The following is a 26,975-nucleotide window of genomic DNA, read 5'->3' as shown; positions in this document are numbered from 1 at the left end:
CGTTACTTGCTGCCTCTAAGGTGCAGTAGCAGGAACCTGGATCCAAAATGGAGGCAGGACTTGTTCCGAAGCATTCTGACATGGGATGCCAGTGTCCAAAGTGGCAGCTTAACCTACTACACCACAACCCTCACCCATTTTTTTTTAATAGTACATCAGAGGCACTTTTTCCCTGATCATTGTTAATTCCTCAGTGATAACCTTTTAATTCACATTTCAAAAGTATGTGTCCATGATACAGGGCAAGCACCTGGCATAGTGGTTAAGACACCACTGGGAACACCCACATCCCATGTCAGAGTGCCTCGGCACAAGTCCCTGTTCCACTTCTAGTCCAGCTTCCTGCTGTTGAACACCCTGGGAGGCAGCAGATAGTGCCGCAAGTACTGGGTCCCTGCCACCCACTGGGAGGCGCAGATTGAATTTCACCTCCTGGCTTCAGCCTGCACTGTCCCTGCTATTGCAGGCATTTGTGGGATGAGCCAGCAGATGGAAGGCACCTCTCTTTTTCTATCTGCCTTTAAAATAAATAAAATAAATAGAAATTATTTTTAAAAACTACATGTACGTTATTTAAATTTTTTCGGTCTACCAAAAGGTACATTGTACATGAGCCATCAGCCTCTCCCAACTATGTCTTTTTTTTTTTTTTTTTTTTTTTTTGACAGAGTTAGAGAGACAGAGAAAAAGGTCTTCCTTCCGTTGGTTCACTCCCCCCCCCCCCAAATGGCCGCTACGGCTACGCCAATCTGAAGCCAGGAGCCAGGTGCTTCCTCCTGGTCTCCCATGCAGGTGCATGGGCCATCCTCCACTGCCCTCCTGGGCCATAGCAGAGAGCTGGACTGGAAGAGGAGCAACTGGGACTAGAACCCGGCGCCCATATGGGATGCTGGCGCCACAGGCGGAGGATTAACCAAGTGAGCCACAGCGCCAGCCCCTATGTCTTATGATTCTCTTAGATATAGGTCTATGTTTATGTTCAAAGTTTTCAGTATGTGCATCACACATACAGCTCTTAGCGTGGAGGTGGAGGTGTTTTTGTGTTGACACTGTCAGATCTGCCTCATTCTGTTGACCACTGCTCCTGGCTCTGCTCTGCAGGGTGCCCACTGTGGGGATATCGCAGCAGCACTGCCGGGAACACCTTCCTGCCCGTCCTTCTTCAGGTGTCCCTGCAGCAGGATGACCGGGTCACACAGTGTCTCCTTTTATAATTGGACAGCGAATGCCAAGGAGCCTTCCAGAAAGAGGATCTTACATTCCTCCTCTCCAGAGTTCTGGCCTCCTCATTCTCACCTGCATTTCCTAGCACCAAAATTTCTAGCTTTCACCCGTCTAGGCGGCCCAGGAGCACAATTTTCAGTACCTATTTCCTGTTCATGAGTCCCTCGTTGTCAGATCAGAAATAGTGTATGTCGGGGCCGGCACCATGGCTCTCTTGGTTAATCCTCCGCCTGTGGCACCAGCATCCCATATGGGCGCCGGGTTCTAGTCCCGGTTGCTCCTCTTCCAGTCCAGCTCTCTGCTGTGGCCCAGGAAGGCAGTGGAGGATGGCCCAGGTGCTTGGGCCCCTGCACCGGCATGGGAGACCAGGAGGAGGCACCTGGTTCCTGGCTTCAGATCGGTGCGGCGCACCAGCCGTAGTAGCCATATGGGGGGTGAACCAGCGGAAGGAAGACCTTTCTCTCTCTCTCTCTCTCTCTCACTGTCTAACTCTGCCTGTCAAAAAAAAAAAAAAAAAAAGATTTAAAAAAAAAAAAAAAGAAATGCTGTATGTCGTGGTGTCAGAATATCCCCACAAGCAGATACACCACAGATGACCAGAGCAGCCCCTTCACTTTAAAGAGAAAATACTCTGATTTTTTTTTCTTTTAAAAATAAGGATGCACCGGCGCCACAGCTCAATAGGCTAATCCTCCACCTAGCGGCGCCGGCACACCGGGTTCTAGTCCCGGTCGGGGCGCCGGATTCTTTCCCGGTTGCCCCTCTTCCAGGCCAGCTCTCTGCTGTGGCCCGGGAAGGCAGTGGAGGATGGCCCAAGTGCTTGGGCCCTGCACCCCATGGGAGACCAGGAGAAGCACCTGGCTCCTGCCTTAGGATAGGCACAGTGCACCAGCCGCACTGCGCCAGCCGTGGCGGCCATTGGAGGGTGAACCAACGGCAAAAGGAAGACCTTTCTCTGTCTCTCTCACTATCCACTCTGCCTGTCAAAAAAAAAAAATAAGGATGCATCAAACAATAAATATTCACTGACCCATTTTTTTTCCTGGCCCTCGGTGAAGAACTCGATTTTGATCGAATGCCTTGATTCATAGCATACCATCCTCAGTCCATGCCAGGTTCCCCTTACTGTTTTCCGTTCCCTTCACCCCTGGTTCCCACCTCATTTCCCGCCTCCATGTCCCTTTCTGCCAGAGGTACCTGCTGCCTGTTTGGTTTCTGTCCTTATATGAGGTACAGTGTGGTGTGTCGGCATATGGGGGAGACTCTGTTTCCGTAAATGGTTCTGTGCATCCTCCCTTGCCTTTTCCTCCCCCTGTACTTGGTGGGTCTCTGTAGCTCTGCGTGCCTCAGCCCACTGCTTCTGACTTTGCTTTTGGCAGGTGTTTCTCAAGTCACTGCTGTGCTGAGGGCAGGAACACACACCCAGGCCCTTGCTTCCAGACCCTCTAACGTGTTTAATATGTAGGACTCTTTTTTTTTTTTTTTGGACAGGCAGAGTTAGTGAGAGAGAGACAGAGAGAAAGGTCTTCCTTCCATTGGTTCACCCCCCCCCCCAAATGGCCACTGCAGCCAGTGCACTGCAGCTGGCGCACTTCACCGATCTGAAGCCACGAGCCAGGTGCTTCCTCCTGGTCTCCCATGGGGTGCAGGGCCCAAGCACTTGGGCCATCCTCCACTGCACTCCCAGGCCACAGCATAGAGCTGGACTGGAAGAGGAGCAACCGGGACAGAATCCGGTGCCACAACCAGGACTAGAACCCGGGGTGCCGGCGCCGCAGGTGGAGGATTAGCCTCGTGAGCTGTGGCACCAGCCTACGTAGGACTCTTTCTTTAGAGCCAATGCCCAAAAGGAGTTCTGGCCACACAGAGTGTGAACTTGCTTTCCAAGGCTCTGGCTCCATGTTGCCGAGCCAGTCCTTCCCTCCAGGCAGGTGAGCCCACCTGCCCAGTGCCAGGAGCAAGAGCATACCTCTCCCCCAGGCCTCTACGGTTCTGCGGCTGCATGGATATTGCAGCCTCCAGGCTCCACCTGAACTCCAGCCCAACACCTGCTTGGCTGGTGTTCACAGGAGAAGGGCCACCACAGCAGGTCTTGCTCAACCTCTCACCCCCCTCCTCCTACTAAGGGGACTGGAGTTTGTAACTGCATTTTACATTTTTTAAGGTTTTATTTTATGTATTTGAAAGGCAAAGTTAGAGGGAGAGGGAGAAACAGAGAGATTCCATCTGCTGGTTCATTCCCCAAATGGCTACAACACCTGGGGCTGTACTAGGCCAAAGCCAAGAGCTTCTTCTGGGACTCCCACATGGGTGCAGGGGCCCAAGCACTTGGGCCATCTTCCACTGCTTTCCTAGGCCATAAACAGAGAGCTGGATTGGAAGTGGAGCAGCCAGGACTCTAACTGGTGCCCATATGACATGCCAGCATTGCAAGTAGCGGCTTAACCCACTGTGCTGTAACACCAGCCCCTGCATTTTACATTTTTATAGCTGTATGTTTTCCTGAGGCTTCAGCAGTCCCGCAGATAGGCTGTAACACCCTGTCCAAGGGCCAGGGGCAGCACTGCAGTAAGCTGATCCCACCGTAAGTCTCCCTTCTTGCTGTGCCGTGACTATGAACCAGCGGCATTCAAACACATCAGTGAAACGCCGTCCTGTCATTAGTTCGTGTGTTCTGTTCTGGGCCCCAGTGAAGGCATCTGGCTGCACGGCTCCTTCTGGGGGACCTGAGAGTGGAAATCATTTCATTTCACATGCACCTCTGACAGACTTCCCGTCTGAGCTTATGGTGATCCCAGCCTCATCGCCAGCTGCGCTGGTAAGTGGGAGAGGAAGTCCCCTTGATGGGGTCTGTAAGGATCACTCCCGCACAGTCAGAGAAGCGTATGAAATCGGGGCACTTACTCCACCCGCAGGCCCTGGAGAGGGAGTCATGGCATGCCACACAGGGGCCGCACGGGGAGCTCCTGGGGAGTGAGCTCAGCCAAGCAGGTGGCAGGGCAGGGCGAGCACCCTTGCTGGCTTCGGGTGGAGTAAGCAAACAGGGAGAGCTCCTAGTGTGTCTGACGCCACTGGGTCCCAGCTGGGGCAGGCGAGAAGGGGAACTCGGGCAGGGACTGCATTCTGATGCATCTGCTCACCTGGTAGGGTGCATGTGACTTGTTTGTGGAGAAGTGGAGACAGAGGAAAATAAGAAGTTTTTAAAATTTACAGTACAGTAACATTTCTCTTCACCCTGGCCTTGCCTTTATCTTACCCTGTTTAAAACAGATTGCTTGGGGCTGGCGCCATGGCACAGTAGGTTAATCCTTTGCCTGTGGCGCCGGCATCCCATATGGGCGCCGGTTTGAGTCCTGGCTGCTCCTCTTCTGATCCAGCTCTCTGCTGTAGCCTGGGAGGGCAGTGGAAAATGGCCCAAGTCCTTGGGCTCCTGCATCCATGTGGGAGACCGGGAGGAGGCACCTGGCTCCTGGCTTCGGATCAGCGCGGCTCTAGCCGTTGTGGCCATTTGGAGGGTGAACCAGTGGAGGGAGGACCTTTCTCTCTGTCTCTCCCTCTCACTGTCTGTAACTCTACCTATAAAAACTTTAAAAAAAAAAAAAAGGTTGCTTTGAGGCAGCTTATAAAAATTACATTGAAAGGTATACGAAGGCCGCCGCCGCGGCTCACTAGGCTAATCCTCCGCCTAGCGGCGCCGGCACACCGGGTTCTAGTCCCGGTCGGGGCGCTGGATTCTGTCCCGGTTGCCCCTCTTCCAGGCCAGCCCTCTGCTGTGGCCAGGGAGTGCAGTGGAGGATGGCCCAGGTGCTTGGGCCCTGCACCCCATGGGAGACCAGGAAAAGCACCTGGCTCCTGGCTCCTGGCTCCTGCCATCAGATCAGCGCGGTGCGCCGGCCGCAGCGCGCCGGCAGCGGCGGCCATTGGAGGGTGAACCAACGGCAAAAGGAAGACCTTTCTCTCTGTCTCTCTCTCTCACTGTCCACTCTGCCTGTCAAAAAAATAAATAAATAAAAAATAAAAAATAAAAAAAAATTAAAAAAATAAGAAAGGTATACGAAAAACAAGAAACTGAGGTGAAGGAGAAAAATTAAATGAAATCACCTACAGTAAGCCTTGGTTAGGGCCTCATCCAGAAGCTGTGCTCTGAAACCCTGCACCGTGGATGCCTGCAGGAAGGGGGCCATAGGTGTGGCTCTGACTGGTTTGCACCCAGAGCACAAAGGAAAGTAAAATGTGGTGCTCGATTCACACAGTCCACGTGGCCCCAAAGAGGTTCATCCCGAGGGCCCCACACTGACGGGTGAGGGACTCCTCGTCTTCCTGAATCGAACACCATCCATACGCCTGCGAAGTGCGTTCCTAGGTCTTCTCCTGTCGCGTCCTCATTGTAGGCATAGACTTGCTCCATTCAGCCATTCTGCATTTCTGAGTGCTGCATGCGCAGGACACCACCATGAGAGAAGCAGCTGCCATCCGTGCCATGGATGACTATGAAGTTTCAGCTCTAAGGAGGGCAGTGGAGGCGAGGCCCGCGGGGCCGGCAAGCGGGGCAGAACCAGCCCAGGGTGACGCACTGCTCCCACACGAGCCACGGGCTCAGACCCTGGCCCTTCGGTCCACCCCGCTCAGTGGCAGCCCCTGTACATACTGCAGAACATGCTGCAGCCTCTCTGCTGCCTGGCGCTCCCGCGTGCCCCAGGCCAGGGCTCCCCGTGCCCTCTGCTGGGCGACACAGGGCCCTCCTCACGGGCTGCCTGCTCCGCCCTCGGGCCGCGGCATCTTCCACACGGTGACAGAAGGATGCTCCCAGGCCATCCCATTCTGTCCCGGCCGAGCCCTCAGTGCTCCAGTTCCGACCGGATTCACCCACACGGATCTGAAGTCTTTTCTGGCGCTGTAGGGTCTGGGTCCCTCTCACCTCCTACCCTCATCCCTAGGCACTCGTTTTGCTCCCTCAGCTCTAGGCCCACAGGTCCTCCTCCACAGGCCCTGCACACTTACACATGACCCACCTCCAGACCTCGGCGTCTGCTCTTCCTCTGCCTCCCGTGCACTTCCCCACGTATCCCCATTCCTCACGTTCCTTAGGTTTCTATCCCGTCATCCCGGCCATCCCCAGCCACTGCTCCAAAGTAGTGGCTCCGCTCCTTCAGTCTCTCTCTTTGCTCTGCTCCATGTTTCTTGGCGCCCATCACTGTGGGACTGTGTGTGTGTGTGTGTGTGTGTGTGTGTAAAGTCGTCCTCCCTCTCCGGCACCTGAGCTCTGTGAAGACGGGGCCTCGGCCTTGTTCTTTGCTCTGTGTATGTGCTGGGGGCACGGGTCAAGGAAATGCCCTGCGAGCGCGTCTGGACCCGGGACCAAGTCAGCGTCCAGGACTGAGTGAGGAAGAGAGAAGACCGAGGCCGCCTGTGGGTGGGAGCGGGGCCGGCGGGGGGATGTGAGCCTTCGTCGTGGAAGGCAGAGGGAACTGTGGTGAGGCTTTAGGCAGGGGAGCCTCAGGGTCAGGCAGATGCTGAAACGCTCCCACAGCAGCCCTCCGTCCGACACACAGCACTCCACTCCCTCCCAGGTAGCCAGCCTCACAGTAACAGCAGCCAGTGCAGCTCGAGTGACGGCCATTGCCTTGGCAAAGTCCATAATGAACAACACATGACAGCTGGCTTTGGAGTGCTGTGACCGAGTGCTTCTCAGTTCCGCACTTAATAAGATGGAGAAGTGGCTGTCAGGGCTGCTGGCCCAGCTCCCGACTGCCCCCAGGAGGGCACGGGGCACACAGGTGTCTGGTGACAAGCATGCTGAGGCCCCAGTAGTCATCTGTGGGGGCTTCCTGGAGTTGTGAGCAGGGAGGAGCAAATATGAAAGAGCTGCCTTGGGGCCTGGACTTCAGACCCCGTGCAGGCTGTGGGCTCGAGCATAGCAGCTGCCTGACTCCAGACAGTGGTGGCGCAGCGTACACTGAGACTCCTCTGGAGGCGCCTCCGCAGCCTCTGCCCCCCTTTATCTGCACAGCTGCAGGAACAAGAGTGCCCTGGTGTGTCTGAGATTGTCCCTCACAGTCCCCTGCATCCAGAGGGCTGAGACCACACCAAAGAGAAGTAGGACTCTAGTCACCTCCCAGCCACTGGCGAGCCTGACTTCCTGTTTTTCTTTGTATTTCTGCCTCAGATATTTTCCCAGGAGTACATCAACCTCTTGCTGTCCATGTATTTCTTCGTGCTGGGAATCCTGGCCCTGTCCCACACCATCAGGTCAGAAGGATCTCTGCACCATTTGAAGCCACTTTCTCGGGAGTCAAGACAGGGTCTTGGATGACAGCATGACCCTGGTGTCACTGAAAGCCAGGTTTGAACCCTGGCTGTAAAACCCAAGGGAATCTTTACCTGTGTCACACTAGAGGTGGCCTAGGACAAGAACTGTAACCTCTTGAGGCCACAGTTTGTTTGCAGGTTCAGGGGAGAGTGTCCAGTGGATGTTGCCCACCACCATGGGGGTCAGGGCAGTTATCTGTGAGCTGTGATGTCCTGCTGTCACGGTACTGAGATGAGCAATACTAGGGCCACCCGCCAGGTGTTGCAGCTTGCTGTGCACCAAGCACTAGGCAAGGCCCCTCACACTGTGTCTTGTGTCCTGATGGGGGAGAGGCAGACTTGTGAGGACTAAGAACTCTGGAATCTGACTACCAGCTGTGAATCCAGACTCTGCCACTTAATTATCCTGTGACCGTGGGCAAGTTACTTAATCTCTCTGGCCTCAATTTCCTCATGATTGGGGGAAATAATAGTCCCTTCCTCATGGGGGTCATTGGAAAACTTCTAGCACAGTGTCTGGCAATTAATATGGTCAATAACTATTAACTGTTGGGATCATTCTGTTTATCTTTGTTAACTTGCTGGACAACCTTAGGGGTCAACCTTTGCGTTTGGTCCAGTGTTACACTCGGGAAAATTGAAGCTCAGAGAGGCTGAGAAATTGGCTAGAATCACACAGCTGGTGAGTAACACAGCCAGGGTTCACACTGCAGTCTGTAGCCCAGAGCCTGTCTCCTCCCATTGCAACCTGCTCAGATTGCCGGGTGCTCATTCAAAGGAGAGGAGTGGCCCAGGCCATTGTGCTGCGGGGCTGTCTTTGGCAGTTTGGACAAGCTGGCTCCGCACTGTGCAGGACTGCCCCATGCACTACAGACATCTGGCGGCCTGGCCTCGTCACCTGCAGTGTAGCCCCAAACCCTTCGAGTTCATGGCGTCACACAGAGATGCCCAGCATGTTTCTCTATGCCGATTGAAGTAGTAGAGCCTCAGGCTCAGAGCCGCTGATAGACCGAGTGGTCAGCAGAGCAGAGCAGCTACCCAGAGTAAAACGGCTGGAACTGGGCTTTGAAGAGTAGGAAGCCTGGAAGAAGGACAGGACAGGACAGGACAGGCCAGGCGCTGGAAGGTGTGTGAGCACTGAGGTACAGTCAGGATCTTCCCCGAGCATTCAAGGTAAAAGCTAAAGAGAAAGCACAGGATCTACTCAGGGAAGGCCAAGGTTGGTGTGGCTTCATCTCTAGGCACAGTGGCACAGCCAGGCGTAGTCAGACCATGAGCTCGAGACACAGACAGCCTGGGACCAAGTTAAGTGTAAGTTACCAGGCTCTCAGAGCACCAGTTTGACCATGTCTAAAATGGAGAGGCTACAGGGTAGAGGCAGCATCAACTGAGCTGCTGTCCACAGTGCACCTGGAGCACAGGGCCAGAGTGCAGCCAGCTGAGTGGCTGGTCCGCGGTTACACTGTGGGGACTTCAGCTCTGGTGTTTCAGCCAAGCCTAGTGTCGTGTTGACCTGAACTGACCCTTTACCCACAGGATCTTCTAGCCACTTTCAGAGAATTATGGCTGTAGCCCCCATCCTGAAAAATGAAAACCCGGGAGAGTGGAGGGAGGAGAAGGGGAGGTTGAGTAATGGTTCCAAGACAGAGAGAAGCCATTGTGGAGTTCCCAGCACAGTGGGCCCGCTGCAGGTACAAGTGTGTGATAGGTGCCGGGCAGCCAGGCGTGAAGGAGGGATAAACAGATGGAAATGCTGATATGAAGTAGGCACTGTACCTCATAGAAATGTACATGCATTACATGTTAATTGAAAATTTGGTAAAAAGAGCCAGCAGACCTCAAGTGACTTGAACCATTAATGTAGTGCTGACCCAGGCATCCTTGCTGGCAAGATGGACTTTTTTTTTTTTTTTTTTTTTTTACTTTGACAGGCAGAGTGGACAGTGAGAGAGACAGAGAGAAAGGTCTTCCTTTTGCCGTTGGTTCAGCCCCCAGTGGCCACCGCGGCGGGCGCATCACACTGATCCGAAGCCAGGAGTGCTTCTCCTGGTCTCCCATGGGGTGCAGGGCCCAAGCACTTGGGCCATCCTCCACTGCACTCCCGGGCCATAGCAGAGAGCTGGCCTGGAAGAGGGGCAACCGGGACAGAATCCGGCGCCCCAACCGGGACTAGAACCCGGTGTACCAGCGCCGCAAGGCGGAGGATTAGCCTGTTGAGCCACAGCGCCGGCCAAGATGGACTTCTTTTATGACTGACCCAGGAGCAGAGGGATAGTCGCTTCTAGTCATCGGGTCCCCTCCCGCCAACTCTAGCCCTCCCTACCCCAGCATCTCTGAGAGGATTGGGACCTCCTCTTCCCCCCACAGCCCAGCCTCCACCTCGCAGTGACAGAAGCCACTGTAGGCCGTGGGCTGGGGCCTGGTCATTTCACTTCATCTCAGCAGCACTGCAGCAGACATCTCCCTGTCCGGCTGCACAGGCAGTGGGCTTTGAACCTCTGCCGTTCTGACGCCAAAGACATTGTCCTTTCCGTTTAAATAAGAACTGAGAGACACTGTCCCAGATTTATTACAGATTAGCCAGGAAACAGTCGTCTTTCTGTCTTAACCAATTCAGGTTTTTAATTATAGATATTATCAACAGAAAATAAAACCAACAGCAGCTAAAATTGCATATGGTACAATCTATTAATGACTTGAAACTAACAGAAGAATCACTTTCTTAATAAAATTTAGAGCAACTAAATTTGACCTGGAAAAACTGGACATTATAAAAATAATGGATGGCCATGGGCAGAAGGGACACTCACCCTACGAGGTCAGAGAGGTTGACCGAAAAATTTGATCAGAGAGGAAAACTGGCAGATGAGTGAAGTTGTTAATGTATAGTTTACATGGAAAACAACTGAATCCATTGAAAATAACTTTAGTAAAAGGGGTGGGTTGTAATTTAATCATGTTTTTTTTTAGTGTTGGTCCAAGAATTAAATTGACTTTTATTCATTTAAGTTGAGTTTTCTCCAATACTTTTCTCAAAGAAAGTCTACAGTGTCGCTCAAATTTCGATAAACTATTTGTGTCCACACTATCCTCTGTATCCAAACAACAAAGTCCAAAGGCTTAATACAGGGAAGTTGAGGCTCAGGTGGGTCATGCGACCAGCAGGATCCGCAGCTGCTAAGGGTGGAATCAGATTTTGAGCCCAAAACCTGTGTTCTTCCCAGTTTGGCCCTAAATGAAGGGAAAAGAAGAGCTCAGGGAGTGCAGGCTGGCTGCTGGTTCCCAAAAATTGGCAGAGGAGAGGCCTGCCAAAAAGCCATGACAGGCTGTGCCCCGAGCCAGCTCAGCCCAGGCTGAGGTTCTCTTGGGATCCCTGTGAACTCCACAACCATCCCCCAGCCCACCTCAAGCCTCTTCAGGAACAAACCACAGCATGGGGTGTTAGGAAGGACAGGGGCTGCAGTCTGCCTTCACCACTTGCAGTCACCATGACTCAAGCCCAAATGCCAGACGTCCCTGCCACCGGGACCCACCCAGATGACTTAGAGGACCAAAGGCCCAGAAGGCCCAAATCTGCCACCACAGGAGGAGGAAGCCGCATCACCAGTTCCACTGACCTGACCTTCCTCCCCAGGGGAGAAGGGCACCAGGACGTGGTTCTCAACGGGACACCATGACCCTTAGGTTTGCTGTGAGTCCCAGGAATCAGGAAGATTCTGCCTGCTACGCAAGTGCCTCCAGCGGTGTTAGCTCCCAGGCACCAGGCCTATGGGTTGGATAAAGATGGTGCCAAGGACCACCACCCTCAAGCTTACCCTCAAGATAGAGGCCAGCTCACTCGAATGTGACCCGTGTCATACAGCACTTCTCAGAGGAACGAAGACGATGGTCCAGAGACTTCCTATTTGAAGTTGAAGCCACAGTTAAGCTCACAGGGAGCCGGTCACCCACCTACCCTCTTGATAACCCTCTAGAAAAAACTCTGTTGTCATGTTCCTAATGAGGAAAGTGTAGCACAGAGCAGTTAACTAACTTTCCCAAGGTCACACCTCTAGTAAGTGGCAGAGCCAGGAAATCTGGCTCCAGAGTGCACATTATTACCCATCAAACTTTGCTAGTGAGGGTTTTCGCAGTTCCCCAGCCACCTCTGGGCCTCTTCCCATACCTGCACACATTCAGTGGCTTCAGACTCCCCAAGAAATCATTTAGAAAACTGAGCTCATAGTAGCTTCCAGCATCTTCTAGCCGTGAACCTGCCTCCTGCCTCCCTGGAGCCCTGCTGTGGAAGCCCTCTCCTGGGTCCATCTTTGTGCCACCACCTGCTCAGAAGGCCTCTCGTCATGCACAGCACGGCCTTGCCACCTGGGAGGAACCGGCTGCTTTACAACTGAGGAAGCAGACCCAGAGATGACTGCTGAATCCACGTCTTTCTCCAAGCCTCTCCTTGCTTTACCACTGGGGCCTGGGTACCTCTGGCCTGCCTCCATTTCCTGTTTGTTGAGATGGCTGTTCTTGGATTTGCCTGTCTAATCAGTCAGCACTAGTCTGCTCTGATGTCAAATGCTTTCGGACTGAGACTCGAGGAGTACACCATGGTGACAGAAGCTCACAGCTCTTACCTCCCTGCTGCAGGCCCTGGGCTGAGCTAGCCATCTCAGCTGCCCTGCCTCCTATCTTCGAAGCAATGCTTTGAGATGGGTGGTATTATTATCCCAATAAACGGGTGAAGACACCAAGTCACTGAAGAGTTCTCTCCCAAAGCCACATGGCTGGTGTGTGGCAGAGCAGGGCTGGGCCACAAGGAGCCTACTGCCACCCCTTAGGACCAGACTAGGCTGAGGGGCCTTGATTTGCTAGTGTTGCTTTGAAGATACTCCAGGAAAGAAAAAAATCTCCATTCCCTACCTGGCCAGGAAGTGGGGCCTGGAGGGGCTCAGAGAGACTGCTTCTAGAAGCAAGGGCAAGCCAGTCCTGAGCAGCGGCCTGGTGGAAGGGTGAATGAGGGTGTTCCTGCTGTGGGGGCTGTGCTTCATGAAATCTCGGGCCTGTCACTTGAGAACAAAGTGATGTGGTGTGGAAGGGGGCGGTCCAGGACTCTGCTTCTTGACAAGGGACAGGTAGTACAAGCAGTCCGTGTTCCCAATCTGTCACTCTCCCTTAAACTGCCTTATGTGAAAGGCTATCTGCCACTGCTTTGCATTTCTTTGGTGTCGCCACATAAATCACTAGGAGTCCAGAGACTTGGACCCTGAGCTGGGATGCCGGCTCCCCGTGTGGCCTTGGGTGAGTCGGCTCATCTCGGAGGCCTCTGTTTGCACGCCTGTAGAGTGGGAGCGCCAGCACTCACCCATCAGAGCAGCTGTGAGGGTGCCGGGCAGTAACAGCTGCCAGAGGGAGAGGAGGGCGAGGGCTGGGACCGGCCGTGGGGGCTCTGTTTGCCGACCTGCTTTGTCTTTCCTTCCAGCCCCTTCATGAATAAGTTTTTTCCAGCCAACTTTCCAAATCGACAGTACCAGCTGCTCTTCACACAGGGTTCTGGGGAGAACAAGGAAGGTCAGTGCCGCCCACTTCCCTGTGGTCTGCCTGGGTGTCTCCACCTCAGTTCCCCTTTGGTTCTTCGGTGTTGGCTTCTCCCGGAGAGCTAGTGATGGAAGAGGTATTACCTCGACACGGGACTCTGGGTGGATGGCGCCTGCCTCTCTGAGCACTTGGGTTTTGGGGTTATTTTTCATCTGTGAAATGAAATTGGTGATCCAGTACCTCCTTCACAGGCACATTGTTGGGACTGTGGGCAGATGATAAAAGGAGAGCCGTCAGCACACCGCGTGTCTGATCACAGCGAACGGTGCCCGCGCTCTGGTCTGTTGGGTCTCATTTTAGTACCATTACTGTCCCACCGAAGATTGGAAGAAAAGGGTGCCACAGCTTTGTTAGTGAAAATTGTAGGGAACTGAGAGGATCCTGGGGTTCGCAGGTTACTTAGGGTACGGGTTCGGATGCAGTGGCAAGATAATCAGAAGACGCTTGGTCGTGTGTCACAGTCTAAGCTCCTGAAATGTGCCAGTGTCTACTCGGGTCTAGTACCTTCCGCCTTGTCCCTAGAGAGCAGCAACTTGACGCGACTCCTTTCTGCTTCCCTAAATGCATCTGTGACCGGTTTTTTAAAAAGGTGAAATTTGCACGATTAGAGTCTAAAGGTTCCCGGGCCCCGTCTGTCTCGTGTTCCGCCATATTTAGGGCTGGTCCCCAGGCCGGGATGCCGACCGTCACCCTTCAGACCAGCCAGATGGGGAAAAAAGCATCCGCATCAAAGGCCTGTGTAGCTACATGGGAAGTAAAAGTGTCCGGAAGCCAGTCGGCCTATGTCCAGTCAGAAATCCTCCGGGTACGCCCCCTGCGTTCTCCCTCCAGCTGGAAAGGACCGCGTGATCACTTCTTCCTGCCCAAGTCCCGCCCTTTCCGCCACCGCCACTGAGGCGGAGTCGGTGATCCGAGGAACCCGCAACGCGCCGACTCGGGTAGGAGGAGCGGAAGTGGTCACGTTTTGCGGAGCCGTAAAGCGCGGCTGTCGTGTCGCCTTCCGGTTAGCGACAACGGCTGCGACCGGCCGGTGGTGCCGTCCGTCTGCGGGTAAGGGCATCTGCCAGACCTTGCCCATACGATTTCCTTCCTGTTGCCGGCCCTTCGCTGCCACCGCCACGTCTGCCTTGAAACATGTTCAAGAAATTTGATGAGAAGGAGAACGTGTCCAACTGTATCCAGTTGAAAACTTCGGTCATTAAGGGTATTAAGAACCAACTGATAGAGCAGTTTCCAGGTATTGAGCCGTGGCTTAATCAAATCGTGCCCAAGAAAGATCCTGTTAGAATAGTCCGATGCCATGAACATACGGAAATCCTTTCAGTAAATGGAGAATTGCTGTTTTTTAGACAAAGAAAGGGGCCTTTTTATCCAACCTTGAGATTACTTCACAAATATCCTTTCATCCTGCCACACCAGCAGGTTGATAAAGGAGCCATCAAGTTTGTACTCAGCGGAGCAAACATTATGTGTCCGGGGCTGACTTCCCCTGGAGCCAGGCTCTGCCCCGCGGCCGCGGACACCATCGTCGCGGTCATGGCGGAAGGGAAGCAGCACGCTCTGTGTGTCGGGGTCATGCGGCTGTCTGCGGAGGACGTCGGCAGAGTCAACAAAGGGATCGGCATCGAAAACATCCACTACCTGAATGACGGGCTGTGGCACATGAAGACGTACAAGTGAGCCTCGGAAGGACCGCCTGGGCTCAGCGTGGCGATGTGCTGTGTGTGTGTGTCTGTTCGGCAGCATGAAGACACTGCTGGTGATGCCAAATAAATTCAGCCGATGCTCTTTTTTTTTGTAAATCGGGGTTCTGTTGTCATAGAGGAACAGAGATTGAGGGACAACCAGCAGTCGGCTGTGCTCTAGGAGCCCCGCGAACCCCCGCGGGCCCCTGGGCTCCCTCTCTGGGAACCCTGGAAGCACTCGGGCATGGCTTTGAGAGGCCATGTCTACCAGAGCACTCCCCAGAAGGCAGCACGGGAACCCCTCCTCCTGCCTCCACCCTCCCCTCCTCCTCCTCTGCTGGTGACCCGGGGCTGCCAGCAACCTGCCTGATTCCTTTGGGGGCAAAGTAGGAAGACTCCAGAGGAACCAGGACCTTGCTGGAGGCCCCGCCCGGTGTCCACTGGCATGGATTGCACACCTGCCAGCTGCCAGGCACCGCTGAATGCGTTGTTCCCCACAGCAGGCCTATGAGGGAGGTGCTGTTACCCAGTGTTCACAGATGAGGAAACACGCCAGAGAGGGAGCTGCCTCCCCCAGGGTCTCCCAGCTGCTGGTGGCAGAACCATGCCCCCAACCCCAAGGACCACCTCCCTTTGACCCCGTACCAGGCCTGCATTCTTCTCTAGGCCTCTGTTCCCTCCTCTGGGAAACTGGAGGGGTTGGGGATGTTGCCACTGAGCTCTCCCTGTCCTGGAACTTCCACCAGCCAGGAGCGGCCAATGCTGATCCCCTTAGCTCATGGGCTTCTGACAGTGCCCCCGTCCTCCATCCAGGGGCTGACAGGCGGGAGGGGCAGCCCCAGCCCGGGGAGTGGACTTACCTGGTCTCTCTGCCCAGAAATCATCAATTATGAGTTTGACACTAAGGACCTGGTGTGCCTGGGCCTGAGCAGCATTGTTGGCGTCTGGTACCTGCTGAGGAAGGTAAGTAGTGGGCCTGGGCGAGATGGAAGGCAGGGGTGACAGCTCAGGGTGGCCAAGGCAAGCTGGCCTCACTCCCTTTGCTTCCGCAGCACTGGATCGCCAACAACCTGTTTGGCCTGGCCTTCTCCCTTAACGGAGTGGAGCTCCTGCACCTGAACAACGTGAGCACTGGCTGCATCCTGCTGGGAGGACTCTTCATCTACGACGTCTTCTGGGTGAGTCGGCAGAGATGCCCGGGGCCCTCATCTTCCTGCTGCCCCTCCCCCCGCCTCCCGCTGGAAGTGGGCCCCCAGAGCAGGTCCTCCCTGGGCCGGTCTGTGCCACGGATCGCGTCTCAGAACCCGCTCAGCACCAGGCGTGTCCCAGCTACTCCCACATCCTCCTCACGGTGGCCCCAGCACAGCTGTGGTGTCGTCACACATCTCCTTAGCGGGTTGGGAGTCAGAGAAGTTCAGACGATGGTGAAAGTGCTGACGAAGGGGCCCACAGCTGGAAAGGGGCTGGGCGAGCCCTGGCTGCACACCAGCCCCGGGCTGAGGGACCTGTCACGCGTGTCCACGAGGCCCCCTGAGGAAACGAGGTCAGCCTGGCGGGCACGCATCCTCTGGCCCCGGGCAGCCTCTTCTCCCCTTGAGTGGGTGGTGCTGGCGGGGCTGCCTGGGCTTTGTTTCCCAGCGCCCAGTGCCAGTGGCAACGTCACCTCAGCCGCAGATTGGTCTAGAGCCCCTGGTGGCTCCTGTCTCCTGCCCCAGATGTAGCAGAACATCTGGAAGCCCAGGGACTGCCATTCTTCCCCACTGTGCTCCAGGCTCCTCTCTCCTTCTAGGTGTTTGGCACCAACGTGATGGTGACAGTGGCCAAGTCCTTTGAAGCACCAATAAAACGTAAGTGACCACCCCTACCACAGGGCACCCCTCCCCACCCAGCTGCCCCCAGCCCTCGTGGTCGCCTTGCTGGTCAGTGCCTCCAAGCTCTGCCTCCCCAGCCTGGTTGCCTTCTCTGCCTGGCTCTTCTGGCCGTGTCCATGAGCCACTCTTGTGCCCCGGCCTGGCCCCAGCTCTTGGCAGGTTGCAGTGTGGTGTGAGATGAGCTGGAATGAGTGCACGTACAGAGAGCAGGTGTCCAACACCAGCCCCTGGTGGGGGGAGCAGCGATTTTCCAGAAGGGGCCTCCAGGCTGAGACCTTACGGATCACTCGCTGGCATCCCCGTGGCACCTGAAGATCACGTGCTGGCTGGCCCGAGGCTTTGTTCTTCACGGTCCCCACCGCTTCTGTAGCCATCTTTGAATGAGGGAGAAATTCTGTTTTCTTACGCTACAGCAAGCCCAGGGGTGGAATGGCTCAGGGTTGGGTTAATGACTCAGTGGAGTCACCACCCTTCTCAGCACGTCCACCTGCCTGTAAGCTCGTTCCTTCTTGGTCCCAATGTTGCTGCCAGGTCCCTGGCACTGACAATCCTCACACTGCCAGGTGCAGAGACTGAAAGGAGAAGCCATTGTTTCTCATCAGAGAGGGATATTGCTCCCCAAGTCCCTGCTGCAGCCTCTCTCATGTTTCATTGGCCAAAACTGTGCCAGAAGGTCAAAGTGCAAACCATGCATCAGCCAGAGGGCTGGGAAAGGTGTGGTTTGCCGCAAATCTAAGCTTCAGACTAAGCAGGAACCGCCTCACGGATCACACGGCTCAGAGGGGACAGACTGAAACATCAAGAAGGAAGAGGAGGGTGCTGTTGGGAGGGCGGTCAGCAGTGAATGCCGGGGAGGCTTTACCTGCGGCAGCGGGGGCATGGGGAAGGCAAGTCCAGGAAGCCAGAAACAGCCTCGTTCTCCACCATCGCAGGCAGCCTTTCTCTAGGAGCTGCAGGGCAGTTCGGGCCACACCGTGCTCCTAAATGTTGTGCTTCCTGTCCAGTGACCCCAGAGGGAAACAAGCTTCTCCTAGCTCTAGCCTCAGTACACCTCCAGGGCCCGGCCTGGCTCGTCTCATTGGGGAGACAGAGGAGCACGGTGGACAGGCCTGGGTGTCTCACCGCCCCATCTGCTGCTGGCGGCTCCCGGAAGCAAGCATGCAGGGGTGGGTGTTCTCCAGCGCAGAACAGGCAGCAGCCGGAGCAGAGCCTTTACCTCCCGTGGGCTTTGATGGAGGAACCTGGAGGACCCAGCTAAGTGGTGGAGAACACACATCATCAAGCCCATAGGGACAGGATGGGTGTTTGAAAGAGCAGACAGTGTCGGCAAAGGACTGGAGGCAGGCAAGCGCAGAGCGCCCTGGGAGCCCAACACCAGGGCAGGAGTGTGGCTGAGTTCCAGGGAGCAGCAGGGATGAGGCTGGGAAGAGGTGTGCAGAGGCCAGATTGGAGGAAGCCCAAGGATGCCATGCCAGGGAGCTTGGGCACTGCCCAGACAGCGAGGACGGGCCCTCGGGAGGCTCTGAGCAGAAAGTGGTGCCGCGGTCATATTTGGTGCCTGGAGAACACCAGTGCCTGGTGCTAGGCCTGGATCTCAGAGGCAGGAAACCAGAACAGTCAAGTTCCCAGAGGCTGCAGCTCAGATCCCAGCCCCGCCTTTTACTGTGTGGCCTTAGGGAGGAAACCTAAACTCTCTGAGCCCTGGTTTTCGTATCTAGAGTGGACGCAGTAGTCTGCTGCTCAGAAGCGAATGGTACTAGGACTGAGAGGGTCAGAAAAGAAAATCTATACATTGTGCACTGCACGTTCAAGCCAGGAAGGAGCAAGCAGGGTGAGGACATCGACACGTTAATAGGAGAGGCACAACTTACCCAGAAGCCCCGTGGCGCCCCTGTGTACATAGTGTACACAGAGCTGAGTCATATGGCCACCCCTAGCTGCAAGGGAAGCTGGGAATTCAGGGAGCGGGATTGTGCTTGTTGGCGTAGCCTCACATCACACTTGACCAATCACCTGGGAGGGCTGTCCCATTCAGAGCTGCTACTGGATTCATACAGCAGGCAGCAACTGCTTTGTCCTCACAAGGCCCTGTGGGTGAACACCAGCCCCAGGTGCCTCCTGCTGTGACCAGGCCCCGGGGAGGCACCTTTCTCCCTAGGCTGTATTTCTAGTGGCTTGCCAGGGGAGGACCTGGAAGCGAGGCATTTGCTGGTGTGTGGCCTCTTCTCCCTCCACAAACAGAAGGGCCTGTGGGCAGGCCCGCCATGCTGCCATGCCGCCATGCAGAGAACCTTCTCAATGTCAATACTTGGTGTCTCTTTTCTCTTACAGATCGGGCTGTAGGGTCAGTCTCATTTGCCAAAAGGGTCCCATAGTTGTGCAGGCTTTGAAATTGTGTGTCGTTTGAGTTGTCACTGCAGAGGCCCTCAGCCTGGACCGCCCCAGCCCCCCACCCACCACTCCCCACCCTGACCAGCCATAATTCCAGGTGGAGCCATGGTTCTTGGCCTGTCGGCATCCTCTCGCCTCCCCACCCCCACCCCCGCAGCCAGTGTGTGTGTGTGTGTACGCATGTGTGTGTGCTCCGAGCTGGGCTGACCGCTCACACTCCTGCCTCCCCTGTAGTGGTGTTTCCCCAGGATCTGCTGGAGAAGGGCCTCGAAGCGGACAACTTCGCCATGCTGGGCCTAGGAGACATCGTCATTCCAGGTGACTGCTAGGGCTGGGCCCTGGGGTGTTGCGGGGAGGTGTTTCTGGAGCAAGAGGCAGGACCCAGAGCAGCCAGCCTTAGCTGTGGGGCAGGGGAAGAGACGCGGTTAGCCTGGGCCGTTCCTACACTGACTGGGCCAGGCCACCTTGACTGAAGGATCCCAGCTCCGCACATGTGTGAACCGGGCCCAGACAGCCCGCAGGGAGCTGTCGTCACAGAGCTTCTAGTCTGGGTGCCCAGGTGCCCACACTCAAGCCCGGAAGTGAATGTGTAATGCCAGCCCAGGGTACACCCTGGCAAGCACGTCGGGTGGCAGCCTAGACGGAGCTGGCACCTCTCACATACAGCCCCGTGTTGCCGAGTGTGCCACTGTGCCCTGGCTGCCCTGCCGTGTGCCAAGCTGGTCCCAGGAGAACACGCGCGTCCCGTGTCCATGTTCTTGGTAGAGGGACATAGTACACACACCTACTTAGCTTCCCAAGCTGGCCTTTGAGCCCCTGCATCTACATGTGCTTGCCAGTCAGTGCTGTGTACGTGGGCACAGTCCCCAGTCCCAAGGGTGGGCGTCCATCTCACGTAGCCAGGACTTGGCCTCGCCTTGACAGCAGCAGCCAGATTCCCAGGCAGGAGCCTCAGGGCAGAGCGCTGCTGCCACGCTCCCCGCAGCTGCAGCGCCCGCGGCTTGGATGCCGGGCTGCAGACCCGGGCCCAGCAATGGGCCAAAAGGTACCTGTGTTCCCCTAGGCCCAGGGGCTCCGAGGCAGAGGCTGGATGTGTGTGGGAGAGGGAAGTTTGGAGCAAGCGAAAAGCCAGCTTACTGTCCAGTGCAGGGATTAATGCAGCTTAAGTTGGTTGCACCCTCCAGGAGCCAGGGTGGAGCGCGGCCTTGAGGTGCAGGTGAACCAGGACTGAATGCTCCTGGCCAAGCCCTGACCTGTAGGGTAGTTGGAGAATTTGGCCGCCAGGGGGAGCTGAGTGTTCAGCTGTTTCTGGGAAAGCGCTAATAATCCAGGATGACACTGGCACTTTGTGCGATTTTGATCTTGTGACACAAATGGAGATCAAGCTGGAAACTAAAGCTCAGAAGCAAAGTCATGATAAAATCCCCAGTGAGCACTTGGGCCCAGACTCGGGCCAGGAATGGCTGCTGCTAAGACCAGCCCTCAGCACAGTGGTCACTTGGCGGCGCTCCGTGCACTGCATAACTGTTGCTGATGAGGACGGTGTGGGCCTCAGAGATGGCTCAACCTGCCCGAGCCCACGAGGGCCTGGAGGTAGGGGCTTGCGCCCCAGCGCTTCCGTCACTTCCAGTGCCGTGCGGCAGGGACCCCTGCTTCCCCCGGAGAAGGCGGCTGCATCCGACAGAAGAGATCAGGTCCCGGGCAGCACTTGGCTCGCTGCAGACAAGGCTGCTGCGCCACGGGCACCACACGCACCTGCTCGCGGTCTGGGCTTGGGGCATGCACAGGACCTCCCTGCACGGCTGAGCTCACCCTCACCTCTGTGTTCCCAAGGGTACTTGAAAACAGTCGCGCAAACTGGAATTCGAAGTTTACTTTGGCAGCAGAAAAAGTTTGGAATCCATGAGCTTTTTGAAACCTCCTTGTATGTGCCCCCAGACCTTTGCAAAATCACAGGAAGCTTAAGTTGGTTGCACCCTCCAGGAGCCAGGGTGGAGCGCGGCCTTGAGGTGCAGGTGAACCAGGACTGAATGCTCCTGGCCAAGCCCTGACCTGTAGGGTAGTTGGAGAATTTGGCCGCCAGGGGGAGCTGAGTGTTCAGCTGTTTCTGGGAAAGCGCTAGAGTGCTCTCCCTACTCCCGGAATCTTCACTGAAAACCAGCTCATTACCCTCTTTAAAATTGATCATATGTTGCCAGTTGGTGCTTGAGCAACACCAAGTATTTCAGATTTTTTTTTTTTAAGAGAAAGATCTTCCATCAGCTGATTTGCTCCCCAGATGCTCACAATGGCTGGGATTGGGCCAGGCTGAAGCCAGAAGCCTGGAACTCCATCTGGATCTCCCACATGGTGCAGGGGCACAAGCACTTGGGCCATTTTGTAGTGCTTTCCCAGGCCCATTAGCCGAGAGCTGAAATGGGAGTGGAGCAGCTGAGACTTGAACTTGCGCTCACATGGGATGCTGGCACTGCAGGTGGTGGCTTTCTTCGCTGCGCCACAACACTGGCCTGCATATTTCAGTTCTTGAGATCCTGCCCTCGACTAAATGTGACTTGGCCTCTGCCCAAAGACCAGCGAGGAAGGCAGAAGTGCAGCCGGACGTGCTGTGTGCAGCATACGGCAGCTGGCTGGATCCCAGGCGCGCTTGGACGGCTGGATCCCAGGCGCGCTTGGACGGCTGGGGTGAAGGGCTGGGCAGCTCACCATCACCTCCAGAGCGGCTGCAGAGCCCCCTGACGGTCTCCCTGCAGCCGTGCGGCAACCACCGGCAGCTTTTCCAACACCTCTTGAGGAGGTTCTCCTGCTTCCAGCTCTTGCAGTGTGTCCCCTTCCCCGTGTGTCTCGTGCTGGCCGCAGGCTCACTGGCCCTCAGTGCCGACCACACCCCCTGGCCCCTTTGCCTTGGAACCTTTGCACCCCCTTCCCTGGCAGTGTCGCTTCAGAGGCCCTCTCCATTCCCCTGCCTCCCCCGAGCAGGCAGACTGCCCGTGCAGCAGGAACTCCTGGCCCAGCTCTCTAGAGCAGTGATTTTGCTTACCTGGCATTCCCTGTGGTGCCCGGTGCTAGCAGGCGCCCAGTGTGACACAGTATGGCGCTGTGAGGTTACTGTAGTCTGGCCAACACCAAATCCTGGGACCTTCTCCTGGGGGGAGAAACAGGGTTTCCGCCAGCACCTGCCCTGTGGGCCACATCTTCAGGGCTGGCGACTGCCCCTGACTGGCAGTTCCCTGGCGCCCTCTAACCCTGGCTCTCTCCCTGCAGGCATCTTCATTGCCTTGCTGCTGCGTTTTGACATCAGGTAAGCAAGTGAGGGTCTTCCAGGCACTCCCCAGCGCTTTCATGAGCCCAGGGGCGGGCCACAGGGGACCAGATCCTCCACCCCACACCACCCAGAGCTCTTCTCACTGTGTCTGTTTGGAAATTCTAAGTATTTGAAAAACCTGTGATCAGAACGTTTCTTCAAAGCTGAGAACCCCAGGCCAGGAGACTTCAGCACAGAAGGTCTCGTGATGCTGCCTGCCCAGCCTTTCCAAGCCCCAGCCCCTCATCCTTAGGTCCACAGGAGACGATTCCTGCCGCAGGGTCACCAGGAGAGGCTGGGGGTGCCCGGGGGGATCCAGCCGCAGCCGATGGCTTCGCTGGTAGCATCCTGGGCTCGGTCAACACAGCGCAGCTGTTCCCTCTGGCTCCTTGCTTAGACTCCTGGGCTGCCTGTTAGAGGAAAGGGCGCGAGGGAGGGGAGGCCACCCTTGCCCAACACTCCAGGTCCTATCTGAGTTAGCGCCTGAACGACTGGCCCTGCCACCAGCAGGTGGCGCCAGCCAGGGCTTGGCTGATCATTGCTAAAGCTGCAGAAGTGGGGGCGGGGGTGAGACTCAGTGCTAAGTCGCTGAGCTTCCACCCAGACAACCTCTCCGACTCTGACTCGCAGACATCTGGGTTGTTTGTATACTGCCCATTTGGAACGCAGGGACACAGGGCTTACAGACAACGGGCCTTGGGAGGAGGGGGAGCTGGCCAGCCTGTAAGGAGAGGCACATCAGGGCCAGCCATGTGTGCTCTGGCTAAGCAGAGCTAACACAGAAGGGACGCACAGGATTCCCCTGGCCCTTGGCTGGAGGTGCCACTGCCGGCACCTGCGGAGGCCAAATCTCGTTCCTAGCATAGGCTCACAGGCCTTCCAGGCTGATGGCAGAACCTGCAGCCTTCCCAGGGGGAGTGCAGCAGCTCCCAGGGCGCTTGCAGCTGGAGCCCCCGAAGCAGCCAGGGCCAGCTTGTGTGGCATCACTGGGGGCACACGGTGGTCACGGCGCCGCCCATGTTGGACCCGCGCAGTCGACACAGTGCCACCAAGCTGCACCCGCTGCACTTGTGGGTGATGACTGCCTGTGGTTTCTCAAAGCGCGACCCCGTATCAGATTCCCTCCGTTTTTCAGATAGTAATTTCCTGGGCCTCACCCCAGACCTGCTAGATCGGGTCTGGACCCGGACCTAGAACCTGTATTTTTTTTTTTTTTCTAAGCTTTCCAGATTGTTATGCTGGCTGGCGTCTTAGCGCCAGTGTTCTAGGTTCTAGATACAGCATCCATGTTCACAAACCCCCAGGGAGATGGGCTTGTGGTTTTCCCGTTTTGCAGATGAGTAAACTGAGGCTGAGAAAAGGAAGGTGACTCATCAGGAGACGTAGCTGAGGGCAGTGACGGATGCGCGTCCAGCCCGGGGCTCCCGGCTCCCCAGGCCCCCCCGGCTCCGTCCTCTGAAGGTTTGTTGCTGCGGCAGTGCCCTCGGCTGACCCCTGCGCTTTCCCCGCAGCCTGAAGAAGAACACGCACACCTACTTCTACACCAGCTTTGCGGCCTACATCTTCGGCCTGGGCCTCACCATCTGCATCATGCACGTCTTCAAGCACGCCCAGGTGAGCGGGCCCGCCCCCGTCAGCACAGTCGCAGCCCTCCCGGGGCTCCCGGGGCCCACTGCTGCCGGCGCAGGGCTGGCCGCTTCTCGTGGCCTTGCTCCTGTGGTTGCAGGGAGGCTGCCGCTGCTCCAGCACACACCCAGTAGGCCTGCTTGCCACCGTCGTCGGGAAGGCAGGAACTTGCCCAGGAGCCTCTTAGCAAATGTTCACCTGTGTTTCATGAGCCAGCTCGGTGCCACGTGGCCTCCCTGGCCTCACGAGACTGAGACTCCAGGAAAGAACTTGGCGCCTCTGTAGTGGCAAACAGAGAACAGGATTGGGATGGGTGTCGGGTGTGTCGCAGTGAAGCACTCACTCCCCAGGTGAGCAATAGGGTTGAGGTCCCTGGGTAGACCAGGGCTCTGCCTTCTGCCACCAGGGTGGGTACAGAGCTCAGGTGGGTCACGCTCAGGTGACCTGGTGCAGGGTGAGAACCTGGAGGGAAGAGGAGCAGACAGGACCTCCCATGGGCCGGACTCTGCCCCTGAGGGTCCCTGTGAACAGGGGCCACACAGGCAGGAAGTGCTAGAGCCAGGAGCCATGCCTGGGTCAGCGTGAACGCCAGGCCCAGGCTGAGAAGCCCCAGCCCCACTGGGAATTTGGAGGCCAGCTGCTGCGTGGGCCGCCGGGCGGGTTGCTGCCTTTGCTTGCTTTTCCTCACTGGTAGTGAACATAGAAAATGGAGATAAACAGCAGCCACCTTGGAGTGATTTGAGGATGGAATGAATTAACAAATGCTCAGAGCCATTCCTGGTCCAGTTAGCATTGGCTGTCGCCAACAGTGGTCTCCTCATACACGAGGTTTTACCTTCCATGGTCTCAGTGACCTGTGGCACATAGATGTGAGGTGGAAAGTTCTGGAAGGAAGCAGTTCACGAGTAGTCAGGTGGGTGCTGTCCCGAGCAGTAGGATGAGGAACGTGACCCACCTGTCCCACACACCTGCACGTGACGTGGCTGGCGGCTGGTGCAGGCGTCTACCAGAGTGTGGCCTCCACGGATAAGAGGCTCTCCCCCTTGCCCCCACTGCCCATGGCCTATCCTCAGAGGAGCTGCCTCGGAATGAATCACAAGAGCTGTTTGTTGGCTCCTGCATGCTGTTTGTTTGTTAATGCACGTAGGCTTCACCGTGAGCCCCGGAGGGGAGGGAGGTGCTACGGGTATGCACAGAAGGCCCCCGGGCCCCTAGCCCAGAGCCCTCAGGGAAGCCTGCTCAGTCTGCCCGGAATGGCCTCCAGGGCAGTGCTAGCTGGGAGGGGTGTCAAGCTGGCGAGGGCTTCCCAGACTGACTGGGTCTGGACTGGGGACTGGTTTAGTTTGGAGGTCTCTGCTCCAGCTCTCTACCAGTTCCAGGTCAAGATTCTAAGCCCAGCAGCCGACTTTGTGGCACTGCCAGTTAAGCCACCACTAACTTACCGTATCTGAGCACTGGTTCAAGGCCTGACTGTTCCACTTCTGATCCGGCTTCCTGCGAATGCACCTGGGAAGGCAGCAGTTAATGGCCCAAGTGCTTGGGGCCCTGCCACACCACATGGACAACCTAGATAGAATTCCAGGCTCCTGATGTTGGCCTGGCCCAGCCCTGGCTGTTGCAGCTGTTTGGAGAGTTGAACCAACAGATGGGAGATCTCTCTTTCTCCCTCACTGCCATGTCCCTGTCAATAAATATTTAAAAAATAAAATGAAATAAAATCAGAGCTGTTCCCCCAGCAGCCACCAGGTGGCAGGCTTGCCCTCTGCCTGGTTGGACTGGGGGCTCCCATTCAGTTACCTTCAGGGTGTGGTCCTCTCTCCTTTATGGGGTCACTGCAGCTCTGAAAGAAAAGGAGACTCCCAGATGTCAATCTGGGCCCTGACTGGAGCCCTGGACTCCTGACCCCTGATCCCAGGCCAGGGCCACTGCCCAGTGGTAACAGCCCAGCCCTTTTCTCAAGTCATCCAACTTGGCATCTTCCTAAAATTCCTAATTGGGAAGGGGATCTGGACATCAAGGGACCCTGTTTCATGGTGGTCCCCCGCCCTCTCCTAGATGCACCCCTGGTGCCGGCCTCGCCTTGGGGAGGGCAGCTCGTTCAGAAGCCCACCCCAAGCCAAGGAGCCAGTGGCTGCCTCCGGGAAGCCCTCAGGGGTGATGGGCTTCAGCGTCCTCGTTGTGCAGAGCAAGTGGGAAATAGTTCAGCCCTGGCCACAGTGGGAAGCCAGGAGTCCTGACCCCCAGCTCCTGGCTCTGAGCTATGTGTCCCACCTTCTCCACACTGACCTCTTTGGACAAGTTCCCCGGTGCTTTGAGGGGAAAAAGGATAATCCAAGATTGCATTCCTCTGACGACAATGGCTGCAGCTGTCAGGAGAGGTGCCCCCGCTTCCCCAGACCCCACTTTTCTCTCTCAGGCTTTGCTGAATATAGTGCTTTGGGCTTAGAGGCAGAGGAACCTGGGTGCAAATCCTACCCACTGTGATTTTTTTTTTTTTTTTTGACAAGTCCTTCTCCCCTCTCTGCACCTCAAATTTTTTTTAACATCTATTATTTGAAAGGCAGAGTGACAGATCTTCCATCTGTTGGTTCACTCCCCAAATGGCCACAACAGCCAGGGTTGGGCCAGACAAAGCCAGGAGCCAAGAACTCCATCTGGGTCTCCCACATGGGTGGCAACAATTCAAGCACTTGGGCCATGTGCCGCCTTCCTAGGTGTGTTAGCAGGAACGAGATCGGAACAGCAGCCGGAACTCATGCTGATGCTCCGACGTGAGATGTCCTTGTCTCTGGCAGCTTAAGCTGCTGCACCACAGCACCTGCCCCTCTTTCTAACTTCTTGGTTTGGAAACTTGCGTTTTTTATTTCAAGACTTTCCTGTTCTCTAATAAATTCACTAGAGGTTGTAAAAACTGATATGGTTCACAACCCACCCATGGAAAGTGCCAAGGAGTTGTCTGAAGGTTGGGCTCGGGGACACAGGGGGAGG

General features: G+C 56.1%; 2 protein-coding genes across 4 annotated transcripts in view; both read left to right on the top strand.

Moving 5' to 3' along the window:
* The window catches only part of HM13 (histocompatibility minor 13), a 42,726-nt gene that overhangs the window by 11,705 nt on the left and 4,046 nt on the right, over positions 1–26,975 (top strand). For all 3 annotated transcript variants that reach the window (XR_516645.5, XM_002710863.6, XM_002710862.6), the window contains exons 3-10: positions 7,391–7,473; positions 12,998–13,086; positions 15,676–15,761; positions 15,851–15,976; positions 16,588–16,645; positions 19,295–19,378; positions 22,322–22,358; positions 23,873–23,975. Coding sequence is in view for 2 of the 3 variants with exons in the window: in XM_002710863.6 (XP_002710909.1) it covers positions 7,391–7,473; positions 12,998–13,086; positions 15,676–15,761; positions 15,851–15,976; positions 16,588–16,645; positions 19,295–19,378; positions 22,322–22,358; positions 23,873–23,975 (666 nt within the window). In the remaining variant the exon portion in view is untranslated. The remainder of the gene's footprint in view (positions 1–7,390; positions 7,474–12,997; positions 13,087–15,675; positions 15,762–15,850; positions 15,977–16,587; positions 16,646–19,294; positions 19,379–22,321; positions 22,359–23,872; positions 23,976–26,975) is intronic.
* MCTS2 (MCTS family member 2) lies at positions 14,102–14,793 on the top strand. The gene has a single exon (XM_002710870.6). The coding sequence runs from the start codon at positions 14,248–14,250 to the stop codon at positions 14,791–14,793; it is 546 nt and encodes a 181-aa protein (XP_002710916.1). The 5' UTR covers positions 14,102–14,247.

This window comes from Oryctolagus cuniculus, chromosome 11 (genome assembly GCF_051225735.1).
Source record: "Oryctolagus cuniculus isolate XC-2025 breed Fujian yellow rabbit chromosome 11, ASM5122573v1, whole genome shotgun sequence".
NCBI classification, from domain to species: domain Eukaryota; kingdom Metazoa; phylum Chordata; class Mammalia; order Lagomorpha; family Leporidae; genus Oryctolagus; species Oryctolagus cuniculus.
Note: the sequence above shows the minus strand (reverse complement) of the source record. Positions and strands in the feature narration are given on the sequence as shown.

What these genes read in the sequence shown, in the direction of transcription:
- MCTS2 (XM_002710870.6), top strand. Translation starts at nt 14,248, where the DNA reads ATGTTCAAGAAATTTGATGAGAAGGAGAACGTGTCCAACTGTATCCAG.